At 37.0% G+C, this 18657-nt stretch overlaps 1 protein-coding gene and 1 pseudogene across 1 annotated transcript in view; both read left to right on the top strand.

Annotated features, from left to right (window-relative positions):
* Window positions 1-1631: 1631 nt before the first annotated feature.
* Tbck (TBC1 domain containing kinase) overlaps window positions 1632-18657 on the top strand; it is a 113334-nt gene continuing 96308 nt past the window's right edge. The window contains exons 1-4 of the mRNA XM_090356719.1: window positions 1632-1713; window positions 3299-3519; window positions 5840-5912; window positions 18452-18566. Of these exons, the coding sequence (XP_090212845.1) occupies window positions 3327-3519; window positions 5840-5912; window positions 18452-18566 (381 nt within the window). The 5' untranslated portion in view covers window positions 1632-1713; window positions 3299-3326. The remainder of the gene's footprint in view (window positions 1714-3298; window positions 3520-5839; window positions 5913-18451; window positions 18567-18657) is intronic.
* On the top strand, window positions 14302-15206 carry LOC150047321 (chromobox protein homolog 3-like; annotated as a pseudogene).

Here is an 18657-nt window from a genome sequence, read left to right on the forward strand (position 1 = left end):
TGGCAGTGAGAAAGGACCCCAGCGTGGTGTCCGCGCTACGTGCCTGAGCGCTCCATGCCTTCAACAACCCCTTATCAGGTGGTTCGTTTCCTATGCCTGCCCCTTGCCCTTTAAATCCACCCCTCTTTCGGTCTTTCTTTTCCTCCAGCACCCCCATTGCCACCTCGGTCACATCGGTATCTTTTTGTCGCCCGGTTGGGCAAGAGGCAGAAAGACGGACGATCCGGGGGTCTTTTCTTAGTTCGCGTCGCGAGGCTGTGACGTGAAAAGCGAGCGTCCCGCTTGCCGGAGGGTGGGGTTGTGTGAAGTCGGGCGTCAGCTGTGGAGTCTGTGTAGTCCTTGCGCTCCCGCGGAGGTTCTGACGCCAGGACCTCGACTGACTCAGTCTGGTAGTCACCGAAGCCCAAGGCTGAGCTCCCGGGCGTTCCAGGCACGGCCTCATTGACTTGCAAGGTGTGGTGCTCTGAGCTGTCGCCTGCCTCCCTACTGGGAGCACAGCACGCCGGGAGCCGAGGTGGAAACTCGCCCACCCTCGGGGTCGCTGGGTCCGCGGGCGTCTCCAGACTCAGAGGCCCCAGCTTTCCGTGGCCGGGTGGGTGGGGTGGAGACGGGGTCGGCTGCAAGCGAGGGGCTCCGCAGGTTTTGCAGCTGGGGCTGTTCTCAGCCCTGGCCTCCGTACGGCCCTCCCTGCCCTCCTCACACCTCCACCCGAGTCTCCTGTCCTTCCTTCCAAGAAAGGTGCTTGCGCGTTTCAGTGTCTCCCATCTTTGCTGCATTTTTTTAAAAAGAGGTTTTGTCAGTTGTACAATGTCCCGCCCTCTTGAGGGAGGCAGTGGGAGAAGGTGGATTTAGAACTGCCAACTGTCTCTCAGGCGTCTTTTCCCGTCTCTCCTCCCCTCATCTCCCCTGCGTGTTTTGTTCATTGATTTTGGTACTGGAGCGGGCAAAACTTATGACTTAACATAGTGTTTGTTAAGTGGATTTTCAAACCCAGGAACCGTTATCCCCCCTTTCCTAATCTCTCAACTGTTTTGTAATCTCTCAGTTTTTAACTTTCCTCTCATCAAGTGTGTATATCCAAATGTGTATGTGTGTGGGGGGGTGGGTAGTTTTGGTGTTTTGGTGGTACTGGGGTTTGAACCTACTCACACTGCATCCCAACTCTTTTGCCTCAGAGTCTTGCCCCACTTGTCTGCCTCAGTGCTCTCCCGTGCCTGCCCCACATAGCCGAGGTTGCAGTCATGCCACGGAGTGTAAATGTGTGTGTGTGTGTGTTGTTTGTATGTGCACCCACCTACCTGTATTTGACAGGACACTCCTGGGCACATTTATTGTTTATTTCTAATGATGAAGTATAAGGCTAAGGAAATATTTCCTTCTCTGATGAGTGTTTATATTTTGAAATAGTTTTATTTTATTCAGCTATTTGGTTGTCCAATGTGAAAGGCAGCTGTCTATCTCGTTAACTTGTAATAAAATCAGATAGGAAAATGCATTAGTTCTTTGGCTCACTTTTCCTGCCCTCAGATCTGTTTTTCAGAAATAACTTGTAACCTTTTCAAACAATTAAGACCATTTGATAGTGATGTTACAGGGCTAATCTATTTTTTTCTATTGATTTTTTTTTCCTTTTGAGACAGGCTATGTAATTCAAAGCTGCTTTTGAACTCTCCGTGCTCCTACCTCTCTACTGAGTCCTGGTTTGCATTACAGGTATGCATCATTTTTCACCTGGCCATCTCATCAGCTTTTGAAAATGAGAAATATAATGGCTTTGGGCAGTGGGAGGATAGCTTACAGGAGAACTACATTCATCTGTGTTAACTGAATTTGAAGGTTCTTTTCTTACTAAAGACCCTTTGCAAATGACTAAATGGTTCTGAGAATGGAACAAAATATGTTAAACTGGTTTCTGAAATGGTTATACCAATTTACACTCCTATTTGTAAATAGGAGTCCTCTTTTTCTACATTTCCTCCCAACATGTGTTACCAGATTTCTTAATTTTCTCATGTGCTTTTTAATGAGCAATCCCTTGATTGCAATGAGGTTGTTGCCTTCTCATGTGTCTATTGATCATTCCTCTTTACTCTTTGATGAAATTAAGCTTATGCTTATGTAGTATTTTTCTTAAGCCTCTCTAGAGAGTATTGAGTTTTAGTTTTCCTCCAATCCCAAATTTGAGTTCTTTATTTTTGTCCTTTACATTGTAATCTCTCAAGTATGTATTGATTCTCAATTCATTATCTAAGGGTAAAGGAGGTATAGGTGCTAGTGTCATACACTAAGAGGCTTAGATCTGCTGATCTCAGTTCGAAGCCAGTTGAGGCAGAGTCTGTGAGATTCTTTATTTCCATTTAACTGCCAAAAGTTAGGAAGTAGAACTGTGGCTTAAGTGGGAGAGCATTAGCCTTGAGCAAATAAGATGGGACAGCGTCCAGTCCTGAGTTCAAATGCCAGGACCTTCACGAAAATAAAAGGTAAGGAGATCTCTTTGGGAGATTCCCATGATTAGAGTAGCTTGTTGCCTGACATACTTGTTGGGGATGGCTGAGTGAACAGCCAGAGCTTAACTGGGGTACTACAAATTTCATACTTAGAGAATTCTTTGAGCCAATGTCCATAGTAGATACTATGGTTTTCAGTCTGGTGGTGGGGGAGAGGGTTATTTTGTTTGACTATTGCAAATGAATGTTTCTCGCAACAGTTCTAGTCCATATGCATTTTGCTTTATAGTAATTTACTGAAATCTTTTAGCTGGATAGGTTACTCAAACTTTGGGAAAGAATTTTATTAATATAAAAATGCAGTAACAAGCTTTCTCTTCTGTTAACATTCAGCTGTCATTGAAGATGAAATGTTCTTTTTCTGCTATAGAACATCCTTCAGTTTTGAGCCGAAATACAAAGTTATATTTGTTTTTTTGGTTTTTTTTGGTTGGTCCTGGGGCTTGAGCTCTGGGTCTGCGCTCTGTCCCTAACCTCTTCAGCTCAAGCCTACTGCCCTACCCCTTGAACCACAGAGCCACTTCTTGATTTTTTTTTAAATGGACTCACTAAATAGCCCAGGTTGACCTTCCCTCACTATGTTGCAGCTTTCTATTTTTACTTACAAATTGTTGGATTATACTAGCCTTTGTTTAGGTGTTTGTTTTTTTTCTGTCGAACAAAATCTTAAAATTACTTTAGAATTTTTCAACTTTTTAATTGTAAAATGTTCAGATTAGTATATCCCTCCATGTTATTAAGTACTGGCTTAATGTTTGATTGAAATTTCATAAAATTTCATTCATTTCTAGACCACCGTGGCAGCTTCAGATTCCAGAGATGTTTCCCCTGAAGGATGCTGAAATGGGTGCCTTTACCTTCTTTGCCTCGGCTCTGCCACATGATGTCTGTGGAAGCAACGGACTTCCTCTCACGCCAAACTCCATTAAAATCTTAGGACGATTTCAGATTCTTAAGACTATCACCCATCCCAGACTATGCCAGTATGTGGATATTTCCCGGGGAAAACATGGTGAGTCTTTTTATTTCCTTTTATGCTTTGTGTTCTAAGTCGTGAAACGACTCAGCTACAGAAGCACAGTGAGTGGGCTGGGGATGTGGCTTAGTGATAAGAGTGCTTGCCTAGCATGCATGAAGCCCTGGGTTCGATTCCTCAGTAGCATTTAAACAAAAAAAAAAACCAGAAATGGCACTGGGGCTCAAGTGGTAGAGTGCTAACTTTCAGCAAAACAAGCTCAGAGACAGTGCCCAGACCCTGAGTCCAAGCCACACAACTGGCAAAACAAAAACACAGTAAGTAAGCCAGGCCCAAGCTCACACCTATAATCCTACTTACTCCGGAAGCTAAGATCTGAGGAACTTAGTTCAAAATGAGCCCAGCCAGGAAAGCCCATGAGACTCTTACCTCCATTTAACCAGTAAAAAATTGTAAAGTGGAACTGTGGCTCAAGTGGTAGCCTTGAGTGAAAAAGCTAAAGGAGGGCTGGGAGTTTGGCCTAGTGGTTAAAGTGCTTGCCTAGCATGCATGAAGACCCGGGTTCGATTCCTCAGTACCACATATAGAAAAAAGCCGGAAGTGGTGTTGAGGCTCAAGTGGTAGAGCTCTAGCCTTGAGAAAGTCCAAGGACAGGGCTCAGGCCCTGAGCTCAAGCCCAGGACTGGCAAAAAAAAAAAAACAAAAAACAAAACAAAACAAAAAGCTAAAGGATAGTGCATAGGCCCTGAGTTTAAGCCCCAGATCTGTACAAAAACAGCCCGAAGTAAGTATATAAATAACTCAGTGTATGTGCAGGCATGTACTTGCTTTTTATGTTGAACATAAATCTTTAATGAAAATAGAGGAATTTTTTTAAATTGTCTTTTCAGCAACATTTTTTAACATAGTGTTAGAGAACTAAAGTCTGTATTAGTAGCTAATCAGGTGTTTTTCATACCATCCGATGTTTTTTTACACCATCTCTAAGATGCTTAAGATGGTAATGCTATTAGTTTTTTAGATTGAATTTTGGAAGCTTGATTGCAGTCTGTTTCCATTTCTTTTTATTTCTTTTTTAGTTTCCATTTTCTTTCCCTCCCCCCCTCCACCTTTTTGGGGTTTTTTGATAGTTGGGGTTTGAAATCAAGGCTTGAGCACTGTCCTTTAGCTTTTAACTGAAGGCTAGTGCTTTATCATTTGAGCCACAGTTCCACTTCCTGCAATTTCTTAGTTAATTGGGAAAGAACAGTCTCACAGATTTTCCTACCTAGACTGGGTTTGAATCGAGATCTTCAGATCTCAGTTACCTAAGTAGCTAGATTGGATTACCAGTGCCAGGCTTGAGTTACCTTTTCTTTTCTTTTCATTATTTACTAGTTGTACAAATAGATTACAGTTCCATATAATGAATCAGTGTCACCCCTTCCATTATTCTCTCCCATTTTCTTCCTCTTCCCATACCTTAAAACATGTCAAATGCATTTTAGTGAAATATGTTTAGTTTTACTAATATAATTTGAAAATACGGAAACATGTAAAAGAGAATCCAGTATACTTGCCTATATTTAATCATTTCTCTATATTTTAACTCTATAATATAAGCCCCTCTGTGAAGAACTACTGCTAACTTTGCATATAAATATCTTCTTGTTTATCAATGTCAGTTCGAAACTGATTCCCTTATGAACCATAATCCATTCTATTGATCACTGGCCTTTGAACCCAACCCAACTGTCTATTTGATCTCCTTATCCCATCCACCTTAGTGCTGCTTTCTGTGGTTGCCCTGTTCACATTGTTATAAAGTCTCAGCAGCCTTTTGCCAAGGTAACAGAGGTGATGGATATATAAAAATAATTCATATATTTTCTGCCTGGCTGTCTGTAATGAATACCAGTGATGGTCAACAAACTAAGGAACTTGTTACTTATATTGGAAATTCTCCACAGTTTGACTTTTGTATGCATTGGTGTAAATACTGAAATGATCTGCTTGTTCCACAAAGCATCAGAGTCATTTTGGTTGAAAATTTGAAGCTTCTAATCTAATGCCTTAGTGAATGGCACATATAATAAAAAAGATCACCTTTTTCTTTCTCAAAGTCAGACTTTCCGTCTATCTTCCTTGAAACATACAAGAGAAACTACAGATTAAAACTCAAGAAAGAAAAGTATCTAGTATATTAGCTTACAAGCTATTTATCCTAGTATCACATACACTTCTAATGGTATAATTCACAGATTAAAAAGCTCTTTAAAATATTATTTATACTATATGTTAGTATCGTCAGTGGGGAGATTGTATCTTGTTAAAACATTACTTTAAAGATAAAATGGATTTGCTTTGTTATACCTAGAAAGATTGGTGGTGGTTGCTGAGCACTGTGAGCAGAGTCTGGAAGACTTGCTTCGAGAAAGGAAACCTGTGAGGTACTGTGTGATTATCAGTACAAATAAAAAGTGGGAGTTGGTAAACAAAAAGGCATTTTTATTAGAAATTGAATTTCTTGGTTTATTCTGTTAGTAATAAAATTCAGATGTACATATAGGAAATTTAGGCCTTAGGAAATTTAAGAAGGTAGATATTACTACTGTCAAGTTTGATGAATTAAGTATTCTTCAAAGTACTTAAATTTTTTTCTCAAAAGAATATGTACATGCCAAACACTGGTGGTTCACATCTGTAATCCTAGCTACTCACGATGCTGAGTTCTGAGGATTGCAGTTTGACGCCAGCCCTGGCAGAAAAATTCCTATGAGCCTCTTATCTCCAAATAACCACTCAAACACCAGAAGTGGCACTGTGGCTCTCGTGGTATTGTTAACTTTGAGAAAGCTCAAGAACAGCCCAAGAACAGTGCCCAGACCCTGAGTTCAAACCCCAGGATTGGCAAAAAAAAAATAATAATAATAATAATAATAATTAATTAATTAAATAATGATGATACTTGGAAAGGACTACAATTAAAATACTGGAATCAAACTAACAAGGAACAGTCTTGGGGTGTTTTGGTTTGTTCTTTTTGTATTTTCTTTGGTATGTGGCTGCTCTTTGTTATTGTAATTGATACTACTGTATGAATTGTTAATTTGTTGCATTCTTCTATTGCTGGTTTGCTGTCATGTATAATGTAGGAACTTCAAACCAGTGTTCTATTTACATTCTTCCCATCTTCTGTCATTGCTTACATGGTATGTTTATGTTTACATATAAGTAACCATACAGTAGTAACTTTATTTTGCTATAAATAATTTCTTTGTAGTTTTTTTAAAAAGAGAAAATGATTATTTTGTGTTCAACTGTTTTTAAATCATTTGTGAGCTCTATTTTTCTAATATTTTTAAAATATATTTCCACCTGAAAAAATTTTTCTCCACACTGCCTTAAAAAAAAGTTTTTTAAAGTGCAAGTCAGTACTGACAAATTCTTGCAGATTTTGATGATTTGAAAATGTATTTTTATTCACCTTCATTTCCGTTTTCTTGTTAAAAAAAGAAAAGAAAATGAAACAAAAGAAAAAAATTCAAGCAGAAAAGTGAAAGAATTACCCAATGTACTGAGCTGCTAGAAATAACATTTCCTACTTCGTTTTTCCCACATGTATACTCTTCTGCTCATTATGCAATACTATTTTTGATGCATTTTAAAGTAAGTTTCCAGATATAAGTATTCTTTGTTCCTGTGTAATTCAGGTCATCTATAAGTAACTAGAATTTGATGCGGTGTTTTTTTTAGATTTGGATAAATTTATATTCAATGAAATACGAAAATATTCTAAGTGTACTATTTAGTGAACTTTGACAAATGAATATACCTATAAAGCTCAAATGCCTATAGAGACTATTGACCATTACCATCCTAGAGATATCCCAGTCAATCTGTCTCTTCCCACCTTCAGCTCCCAAAGCAGCTAGTATTCTGATATTTCACTTAACATCCACTTGTTTTATTAAAGCAGTTTATGCAATTGTGCTCAATATTCTTTCACTTAAGCAAGTTTCTGAGAAGCATGCAAATTTTTCATGTATCACAGCTTGTTGATATTATTATTTATTGGTGAGATAGTTTCCATTTTATGAATGTACTGCAGTTTGTTTTGCACTTTTTTTTTGAAGTCTTTCTTAGCTGTTTCCAGATTTTAGGCTCTGATGACTAGAACTGCTTTGAATCTACTTATAACATTTTCTGTTCATTTATTTTTATTTTTACTAGTAAATGATAACATTATAATTGCTAGATTATAGCATTATAATTGATAGGTTAATGTAGTTAATATGGCTAATTATCACATTACAAAATAATATTACAGTACAGTAACTGAGATTACAAGGTTAATATGGTTAATATTACAATAAACCACTAGATCCTTTTGTAGATTGTATTTTTAGCATTCCCGCTAACTATAGGAGAGTCCTGGTTCCTTCCCACTTTTGCCCATAGTGCTTTCAGGGTTTTAATTTTAGCCAGTTTGTGGGTATAAAGTGATTTTTTTCCTTAGATTTAATTTTCATTTCCATGAAATTAAAAATGCTAAGTATTTTTCATGCTCTAAGGGTGTTCATATTATGACATACATATTTTCATTATTTAGTGAATAAGATAAAGGGGTTTATCTTATGTTTATTCGAAGGCATTTTTGTTTTGTCTCCTTACCTATTCATTTGATTTTTTTTAATTTCTAACATTTAGACATGTTTTGTCAGTGATTGCATATATAAGCATAGTCCTATCAGCTTGTATTGGCTAGTAATATTACAATTTAGTATTAATATTACTAATTTCTATAATGTTGGCAAAATGACACACTCAACCAATGACAATTCTTAGGAAATGTCCCTCTAGTTAAGCAACACATGGTCGTCCCCGTTAGAATGGGCTATCTAGGTACAGATTTGACTCAACAAATACCATCATAGATTGTATCCGAGAGAAAATTTATAGCATCACAACATTACAAATGTTGTCAGGTATGAGAAATCGGACTTATGTCCAGTGTCATTGTAGTCCTAGTTTCACTGACCGATAGAGATTTTGGATTATCTATGACAATATAATAAAATTAATTGGAAAAAGAAAACATTGGTAAGGCAGAAATACCCTTGGGATCCTCGAAACTTGCTTATCAAATGGTGATGTTCTTATGGAGAACTTGTGTCAGAGGAACAGTTGAAGAACCTAGTTTATAGTCTTTATTTATAGAATGATAGAATGTAGGTATATAAGATAATGAAATAGTTCCATAGAGTTTTAAAGACCTTGATTTTTTTCTGTCAGACATGGACTTTTTGTTTTGGGTTTTCTTCAAAGATGATGAAAATTCTGTGCATGGTCAGTAGTTCATCGATCTTCCTTGATGTTACAGTTCTCACTTTATAAATTTTCAAAGTGAGGGTGAAGTTGGATCATTTTCTAAATATTGCTAATCAATGACAGAGCCTTCTGGTTTTATTTTTGAAACTCAAGCCACTATATATACTTTCCATGTGTGTTCTGATGTTATGAAATTATTTTCTGTCAAAAGTTGTCTAGTATTCAAGTTGAGAATTTAATTTCTGTATTGTATTCTATTGAGAATTATTAGCATTTCACACACAGTGTTCAACTTGGATTACTTTAGAACTGAGTTACAAAATCTACCCAGTCTGAAAACTGAAACAATGAACTTTTTTATATACCTACTACAAAATCTTTGGAGTTAATCAATGTAGTTTTTACCTGAATCTTCGGAAACGTTCTTAAAATTAACATAGGTGAGTGTCTTATCAACTTAAAACATCTATGCCTACTAGTAAGACAAGTTTTCTTTTTCCATTGTGCAAACTGGTTTGGTTTTCTTCTTTAAAAAAGATGAAAAATTGATTTATCAGTATCCAGTTTATCACTGTCCAATTAAGTCTCTAAAATATCAGCTTACTTCTGAAAATTCCTCTTCCTCAAAATCTGAAATTATAAACCAATGAATAGTTTAACTCTTTTGTCTTGAGTTGTTAGTGTCTAAAGAAAACACAAGTTGTGCACTTACAGCATTAATATTGTCATTTGTATTGTTCCTGTCCATTTTTAAAATCACACAGTGGCAAACTGTACTTAATTTGTTTCCTCTCCCTTGCCAATTTATGTGAGGCTGATAAAGAAAGGAAGTTTTAAATCAAAAGGAAAATTTCTGTGGGAAAGCAGGTTTTATAAGATGAGAGAACATCTTGAACTCATACAATTGAGAAATGTTTCCTCTGTTTTCTGATTATTTGGATGTTTAGGCTTGTGGAGGGTCTTGTAGAAGTACCATGAATCATTAGTCTGAATAAATAGTTTATGTGGTTTTAGTTACCACCTACACATGAGTGATTTCCAAATATAACTCAGCAGCACTGACCTCTTGCTCTTTTTCTTGGCTTCTATGTCCAATCTCAGTAACATTTCTTCTTGAAAACCCTGAAGGTACCTAAAGGTACTGGTGGCTTGAAGCAAATAGGAATCTTTTAACAACTTATTCTAACTTGCAATTTTAACCAAATATTAACATCCTATAATTTACTATTCTGATTTATTTTGTTTCTTGCTGTAAATACCTCATTGTGAGTACTTTTTTAAAATTTTTCTGTTTCTTTACAACCATGTTATCTTTTCAAAATTTCTTATACTCAAAAGGTTTTTTTTTTTTTTTTCATTTACTTTACCAGTGCTGGGCCTTGAACTCAGGGCCTGAGCACTGTTCTTGGACTTTCTCAAGGATAGAACACTACAACTTGAGCCACTGTATCAGTTCTGGCTTTTTCTATGTATGTGGTACTGAGGAATTGAACCCAGGTCTTCGTGCATGCTAGACAAGCACTCTACCATTAGGCCAAACTCCCACTCCTTGTTTTTGGTTTTTTAGATAGCCTTTGCGTGAACTTTTGTCTTAGACTAAATAATTATGTATTCTTTGAAAATGATGTTACTCATTGCGATTATATGACATGTCTTTTGACTTATTCCGTTCTTGGTGCAGAATTTAATGTAGTTATATGCATTCTCTTGTATCATTGTGAGATACTTTATAATTGATTTATTAGCTATTATTTGATAGTTACTTGTTGAAGACCTACAAGCACTGAATTCAGTACCTTTTTACAAGTACAGTGGAAAAGACAAATGTATATGGAAATACAGCTATAAAATTAATAAGCCCTGAAATTAGATATGTTCAAGATACAATGCTATCCAGAAAATAGGAATACTATTAAGATACTGGGTAGGGGGAGAAGACAAACATTCTAGAGTAAGTGTGGATGCTGATTGAGGGAATTAAAGGAGCACTGAGGAATAAAGAACACATCATTCATTCTGGAGAACACAAGGTAAAGGAGATTGCCATTGAAAATCTTGATGTTTAAAATACAAGTTGACTACTACAAATTGTCATTGTGAAATATGCCATTTCTGTATGACATAGTTCAGCTAATTCTTGATGTGAATGTGATTAAGGGTATGCAAGTCTTAATTCTAATACGTTACAACTTATTAGTGGCACTACTTTAGCTAGGCCATCGTCTAATTTCAGGAGTTTCAAAATTTAGTTCATGAAAAATTCCCTTAGAATGTTTGGTTTTAATTCTATGAAAAAGACAGCTGAGGACCTCTAGTGTCTTAGCTGAGTAAGGCATCCCTTTTTATGAGACTGTGAAGTCTGTGGGTGTGTCTGTATTGGTATATGCATGAGAGAGACAGAGACCAAGAGTCAAATAATTTTAATTTAGCTTATGAAACCAATTAAGCTTATAAAACGAGGCTTGTGTTTTATTTGTTAATCCCAAAGGAAGGTTTTGTTTTTTCAAAGTATTTATCAGTACAATTTGTGCTTTGCCATAAAATCTTTACCTCTATAGCTACTGATATGTTATAAATTAAATTTTTCTTCTTCTTTTTTTTTTGACAGTTCTGGGGACTGAACTCAGGTCCTGAGCACTGTCCTTAGATTTTCCAAGTGTTCTACCACTTAGCCACAGCACTAGTTTCGGGTTTTCTATGGTGTTGTACCAAAGAATCGAAACTGGGTCTTTGTGCATGCTAGGCAAACACCATACCACTAGCCAAACTCCCAGACCCTAAATTAAATTTATGTTTAGAATTTTACCATTTACACATCTTTCATGCTTATGAAAGCTGTTTGCAGATGTGTACTAAAGTTGTTTATCACAACTTCACACAACCCATACTTTCCTAAGTCTGACAGAAACAACATGTGAAGAACTGTTTTCTAAAGACAATACATTAGAAATAACCAGAATCGGATGCTACTGCTGCACGATCATAACCGGGAGCATCTGAGGTGGTGAATAGTAGCTCATCAAGACTATAATTTAAAATGGCCTCTAACAACGAAAAGCTAAAGCCATTCCCTCTAAAATCAGGAACGAGACAAGGATGCCCACTCTCTCCACTCCTCTTTAACATAGTATTAGAATTCCTAGCCAGGGCCGAGAGTTTGGCCTAGTGGTTAAAGTGCTTGCCTAGCATGCACGAAGACCCGGGTTCGATTCCTCGGTACCACATACATAGAAAAAAGCCGAAAGTGGTGCTGAGGCTCAAGTGGTAGAGCTCTAGTCTTGAGAAAGTCCAAGAACAGTGCTCACACCCTGAGCTCAAGCCCAGGACTGGCAAAAAAAAAAAATAGAATTCCTAGCCAGAACAATAAGGCAAAAAGCAAGCATAAAGGGGGTCCAAATAGGGAAAGAGGAAGTGAAACTCTCCCTCTTTGGAGATTACATGATTCTGTATTTAAAGAACCCTATAGAATCCACTCCCAGGCTCCTTCAGCTGATTCAAAACTTTGGACAGGTAGCAGGATATAAAATTAACCCTCAAAAATCAACTGCCTTCCCCTATGCCAACAGTGAGAGGAACGAGGCAACAATCAGGAAAGCAACTCCTTTTGCAATAGCTTCAAAGAAAATTACCTAAGAATTATCTTAACTAAGAATGTAAAGGACCTTTTTGATGAAAACTTTCAAACCCTGAAAAGGGAAATTAAAGCAAAACTGATGAAATGGAAAAACCTCCCATGCTCCTGGATTGGAAGAATCAGCGTTGTGAAAATGATAATCTTGCCAAGGGCTATCTACAAATTCAACGCAATACCCATCAATATCCCAATGTCATTCTTTAAAGAAATAGAAGAGGCAATCCAAAATTTCATATGGAATAATAGAAGACCCCGTATAGCAAAAACACTTCTTAGCAGAAAAAACAGCACAGGAGGAATTTCAATACCAAACTTTAGACTCCATTACAGAGCTATAATAATCAAAACAGCTTGGTACTGGTACAAGAACAGGCCTGAAGACCAATGGAATAGAACTGAGGACCCAGATATTAAACCACAGACCTGTCGCCACCTAATCTTTGACAACGGAGCCAAAAAAGTTGAATGGAAGAAAGACAGCCTCTTCAACAAGTGGTGCTGGCAGAACTAGTTAAGCACCTGCAGAAAACTAAAGTTGGATCCTTCTCTGTCACCCTGCACTAGAATTAACTCCAAATGGATCAAAGACCTGGAGGTAAAAGCTGACACACTGAAAACTTTACAAGAAGGAATAGGAGATATACTAGGCCTCCTTGGCACAGGTTGAACTTTCTCAATAAAGACCAAAAAACAACAAATCAGAGAAAGGCTGGATAAGTGGGACTGCATTAAACTGCAGAGCGTCTGTACGGCAAAGGACATAGCTAGTAAATGAAATAGGAAGCCTACAGAATGGGAGAAGATCTTCACTAACCATACAACAGACAAAGGCCTCATGTCTAAAATACATCAACAGCTCCAAAACTGAATCACTCCAAAACTAACCTCCAAAGTTATAACCATCCCATTAAAAGATGGGCCAAAGACTTAAAGAGAGCTTTCTCTGAAGAAGAAACAAAAATGTCCTATATACACATGAATGCTTGACATCTCTGGTCATAAAAGAAATGCAAATCAAAACAACTCTTAAGATTCCACCTCACTCCAGTTAGAATGGCGAGGATCAAGAAAACTAATAACAACAGATGCTGGAGGGGATGTAGCCAAGAGGGATCACTACTACACTGTTAGTGGGAGAGCAAACTTGTTCAACCAGTATGAAAAACAATGGCAGTTCCTCAAAATACTAAACATAGAGCTCCCTTATGATCCAGCAATTTCTCCACTACTTGGCATTTACCCATTTGGCCAGAAACAAGGGCATACTAAATCCACTAGCTTAATGATGTTCATTGCAGCACTATTTACCATAGCAAAGATATGGAACCAACCCAGATGTCCCTCAGTTGATGAGTGGATCAACAAGATAAGATATTTATACACAATGGAATTCTATGCTGCTGTCAGAAAGAATGACATTGCCCCATTGGTTAGGAAATGGAAAGACTTAGAAAAAATCATATTAAGTGAAGTAAGCCAGACCCAAAGGAACATAGGCTCAGTGGTTCCCCTCATTTGTCATAATCAGTAGAAACCTTGGGCTCTCCTAGCAGAGATTTACAATAGAGCAAAACCTAGATACATAAGGCCATACAGTGTGATGCTAAATGAAAGGACCTCTAGGATATAAATACAAAAGCCATACAATGAATGATTGCTGTCCTTAATGTACCATGTTATCTCTCATCTCTTTTGCCATCCCTTGGTTTTCTCATATTGTTACAGTATTTCACTTTGTTATCTGATATATTGGATAAATGCATATTTGGTTATTTGAAATTGGGCAGGGAAGGGGGGAAAACAAGATGCGGGGTAGAGGTGGGGGGAGGGAAATGGGGACCAAGACATAAGAAAGGGTATCAATGTATGTGAAGTAATGCACCGTCTATCTGGTGAATATAATGTAACACTTCTATTAATTACAATAAAAATATATTAAAAAATAAAATGGCCTCTAACAAAACTACATTGCAAAAAATGGGAAAGAAACAGAACGGAAAGAGTAAAAAAGCTGAAGAAACAGAGCCTGAAGAATTTGTTGTGGAGAAAGTATTGGACCGACGTGTAGTGAATGGGAAGGTGGAATATTTCTTGAAGTGGAAGGGATTTACAGATGCTGATAACACTTGGGAACCTGAAAAACATTTAGATTGTCCAGAATTAATTGAAGCATTTCTTCATTCTCAAAAAGCTGGTAAAGGGGCCGAGAGTTTGGCCTAGTGGTTAAAGTGCTTGCCTAGCATGCATGAAGACCGGGGTTCGATTCCTCGGTACCACATACATAGAACAAAGCCAGAAGTGGTGCTGAGGCTCAAGTGGTAGAGCTCTAGCCTTGAGAAAGTCCAAGGACAGTGCTCAGGCCCTGAGCTCAAGCCCAGGACTGGCAAAAAAAAAAAAAAAAGCTGGTAAAGAAAAGGATGGTACAAAAAGAAAATCTTTATCAGACAGTGAATCTGATGACAGCAAATCAAAGAAAAGAGATACTGCTGACAAACTAAGGGGCCTCACTAGAGGTCTAGATCCTGAACGAATAATTGGCGCCACAGACACCAGTGGAAAATTGATGTTTGTCATGAAATGGAAAGATTCAGATGAAGCTGACTTGGTGCTGGCAAAAGAGGCAAATATGAAGTGTCCTCAGATTGTAATTGTTTTTTATGAAGAGACTAACTTGGCATTCTTGTCCAGAAGATGAAGCTCAATAATTGTTTGCATTGCTTTTTACATATATTTATACATATATATAAAATCTGAGATCTGAGTCTTGGTTTTTGAATTATTGGTGTGAAACAACTATATTCTAATTAAAATCAAGTTTGATATGTTGGTTTTGAAAGTAGTATTGGGAGTTGTTGAGTTTGGTTTTTTTTTTTTAACCTCAATAGCACTGGTTACTTTGAACAAATATAATTAAGACTTTCTGTAGTTGCTTACTTTATCAGTAAAGAATATTTAATACTGTGGTACATTTCCTCTGTATTCAGGAACAGATTTTTTTTAATAAGGCGATTTTTTCTGGCCATTACTTAATCAGAACAATTTGTCTTTAGCTGCTATGTTGAAGGACCATCCTGAATGTTTTGTGTGTGTTTGTGTGTGTGTAAACAAAATACATAGGTAGTTTTTTGTTTCTGAGATTTTGCTTGTTTATAGGTGTTGGGCATTAGACCCAGAGCCGTGCATATGTAGGCAAATGACATATCACTGTGTTACATCCCTGGCCCTTGTTTTATTTTGTTGTTGTTTAAGACAGGGTCACTAAGCAGCTCAGGCTGGCCTTGAACTTACTAGGTAGCCAGGCTAGCCTCTGCTTTAGATCCCCCTGCCTCTGCCATAGATAGCAAATGCAAAATGTTTGCAAAATGTCTTGAAAGGAAAAGTATCTCTATCAACAGCTTGCCTCACCCAAATGAGACAATTAAGATAAATTTTTATTTCTTTTCATTAAAAGTTTCTGTAATGAGCATTCTTTTATAGAATATTAGTGTCGGTATACTAAAAGTTCATAGATCATGAGCTATCTAAGACTCTGCTCATGGAAATGTAAAATCAACTGGTTAGAGATTTTGACTGTTTAAGACCTGCTGGCCTAAATAAGTGGACAAAATTTTATAATTGTTGACCTGCATGCTTTTTCATTCCTAACAAGTAGGCTCATTTTTTTCAGTATTGGGTTACTGGTTCCACAAAATCCAGAAAAACAACTTTGTAGTAATCAGAATGTTACCCAGCTGTATATTGTTTACTTTATTATAAATAATGGGTGAACAGTGGTCAAGAAATAGTTTTATATTCCTTTAAAAAATAACCAGAACAGTAACTGTCATAATCTCTTTTATAGACTTCATGGTAGATACCAAAATGTGACATAAATAAGTTGACTGATGAATGAGATAAATTAGTTGACAACAGAGTCTGTAATGTATAAAAATTATGGTAGCTAATGACAATTTTCATGAATAGTTACAATTATAAAAATAGCTTAAATCCTGGTGGCTGAGAGCTACATGTAAAAAGCTGAGGTTTTTTTTTTTTTTTAATCACTGTTGAGTTCTACAGTGGGTACTAATCATCTGACAGTTGCTCATCACATCCCACATAAACCAAAAGCCTTACAATAGTCTAAAAGGTCTTACACCGTGTTAATGACCTACTAACTTTTTGAGTTCATTTTCTGACATTTTTCCCTGTTGTTCATTCTGCGGTGGGGCAGTGGACCTGCTATGTTTTCTCAAAGTTGTTAAGCATCTTTCAGTTCAAACTTAGCATTCTGTATCCTCTACCTGTATCACGTTTCCCAGAGCAGCATGACTTTGTCTTTATAGTTTGCCTCCATCTCAGTGTGGCCTTTCCTGACGATACTACATATGTTTTCTACCTTATTCTTCAGGCACTTAATCACTATGTAAATTTTTTACTTATCTACTCATAAAATGGCATAAATTTTTTTTATCCCATGTAGCATAGAATTTGGTCATGTAAACATATTACAAATCAGAAGTTGGGGAAGAAAAATAGAAAATTGCAAAAGTATGTTAATGTTATCACCTGGCATAGAAAAAAGTTACATTAAATAAAATTCTACCCACCAGAAGAATGGGAAACAAACTTTTAAGTATGATTGCATCTGGAAAGTTAGTTTGGATGATGTAAGAGACTTAAGCTTTTGTTTTTTAGAAAATGTATTCAACTCAATAACTTGCTGAGCTGTCACTTGCATACCTTAAAATTTGCCTATTTAAATGTGTTGTTAATGTAGCTTGAAAAACAATATATCACCATCATTAAATAAAGAATATAAGGTGGGCACTGGTGGCTCACACCTGTAATCCTAGCTGTTCAGGAAGTTGAGATCTGAGGATCACAGGTCAAAACTAACCTGGGCAAAAAAAGGGTGAAAGTCCTTTACCAATGAGAAAAAGAGTTGGCATATAGTTGCAGTTCAAGTGGTAGAGAGTCTACTGTAAGTGGAAAAGTTAAGAGAATACAGTGAACTGAGTTCAAGCCTCAGTACAGATTCACACATATATAATTTCACATACACATGGTCTTGGTATAGCCCATGGTTAACCACTAATTGGGTACTTCATCCTCTTCCTGTAATTATCTTTAGTGTGGATTGTTTCATACACTGAGCATATTTGAGTCTTAATTGTCACAGGTCATAGTCCTTACTGTTTACCATTTACCTACAATGTTGATTTACCTACATTAAAATCTTGTAGGTTGTTTATGATTCTATTTAATCTCTACTCTTGCCTTGCCATAGTAGAAATCTGTACCAAATTCTAAACTTAGTATGAAGGGAGGGGAAAAAATGGCATCTAGGTGGTAGAGGGATCAGGAAGGAGAAGGTATAAAGAGACATGAAAAGTCACAAAGTACTGTAGTAAACTGTATTATACCCATTTTCTAAAGGCTTCGGTGTTTTGTTTTTAACACAATAGCTGATTTTTGTTGACTTGATTCTACTGTATCTCTGAAACTTTCCTGATAATTTATAAAGCCATACTTGTCAGAGATTGTCCTATAAGTAATGCATGTTATCCAGATTCACTGGTTTTTGCTTGTTTTCTGGGAAGAACAAATACTAAACTCTTTTAGAATATCCTTTAGAAAACCAGGATTCTTTCATCAATTCTGTTCCAGTCAAGATCCAAAAGGGACATCAAAGTGAATACTTTAGAAAATGTATAGATTGTTTTTTTCTGAATGAAGGAAAAACAATAAAACATTTGTCTTTGAATGTTTTCTTTTTTTTCTTTTTTCTTTTATTCTTTTTTTTTTTTTTATGTGGGTCATGGGGCTTGAACTAGTCCTGGATACTGTTCCTTGAGCCAAGCCTTACTTCCCCTTTTCTGGAGGTTAATTGGAAATAAGAGCCTCAGGTCCTTTTGTGGTCTGAACCATGATCCTCAGATCTCAGCCTCCTCAGTAATTAGGATTACAGGTGTCTTTGAATGTTTTCACTGGGTCTGTTCTGTTTTGTAATTGATCTTTCACTTTTTTTTCCCCCTCTTGTAGCTGTTCAAAGGTTTTATGCATAGCATTTGAGGTACTTCAGGGATTGCAGTATATGAACAAGCATGGTTTAGTACACCGGGCACTGTCTCCTCATAATATCCTGTTGGACCGAAAGGTAATTTTCAAGTAATAAGGTTGCTTGAAGTAGAGAATGCCTGAAATCAGCCCCTCTCCCTTCCTCAGGTGGATCATGGAAAATGAATGGT

This window comes from Megascapheus bottae, chromosome 23, assembly GCF_031878675.1.
Source record: "Megascapheus bottae isolate mThoBot1 chromosome 23, mThoBot2.hap1, whole genome shotgun sequence".
NCBI classification, from domain to species: domain Eukaryota; kingdom Metazoa; phylum Chordata; class Mammalia; order Rodentia; family Geomyidae; genus Megascapheus; species Megascapheus bottae.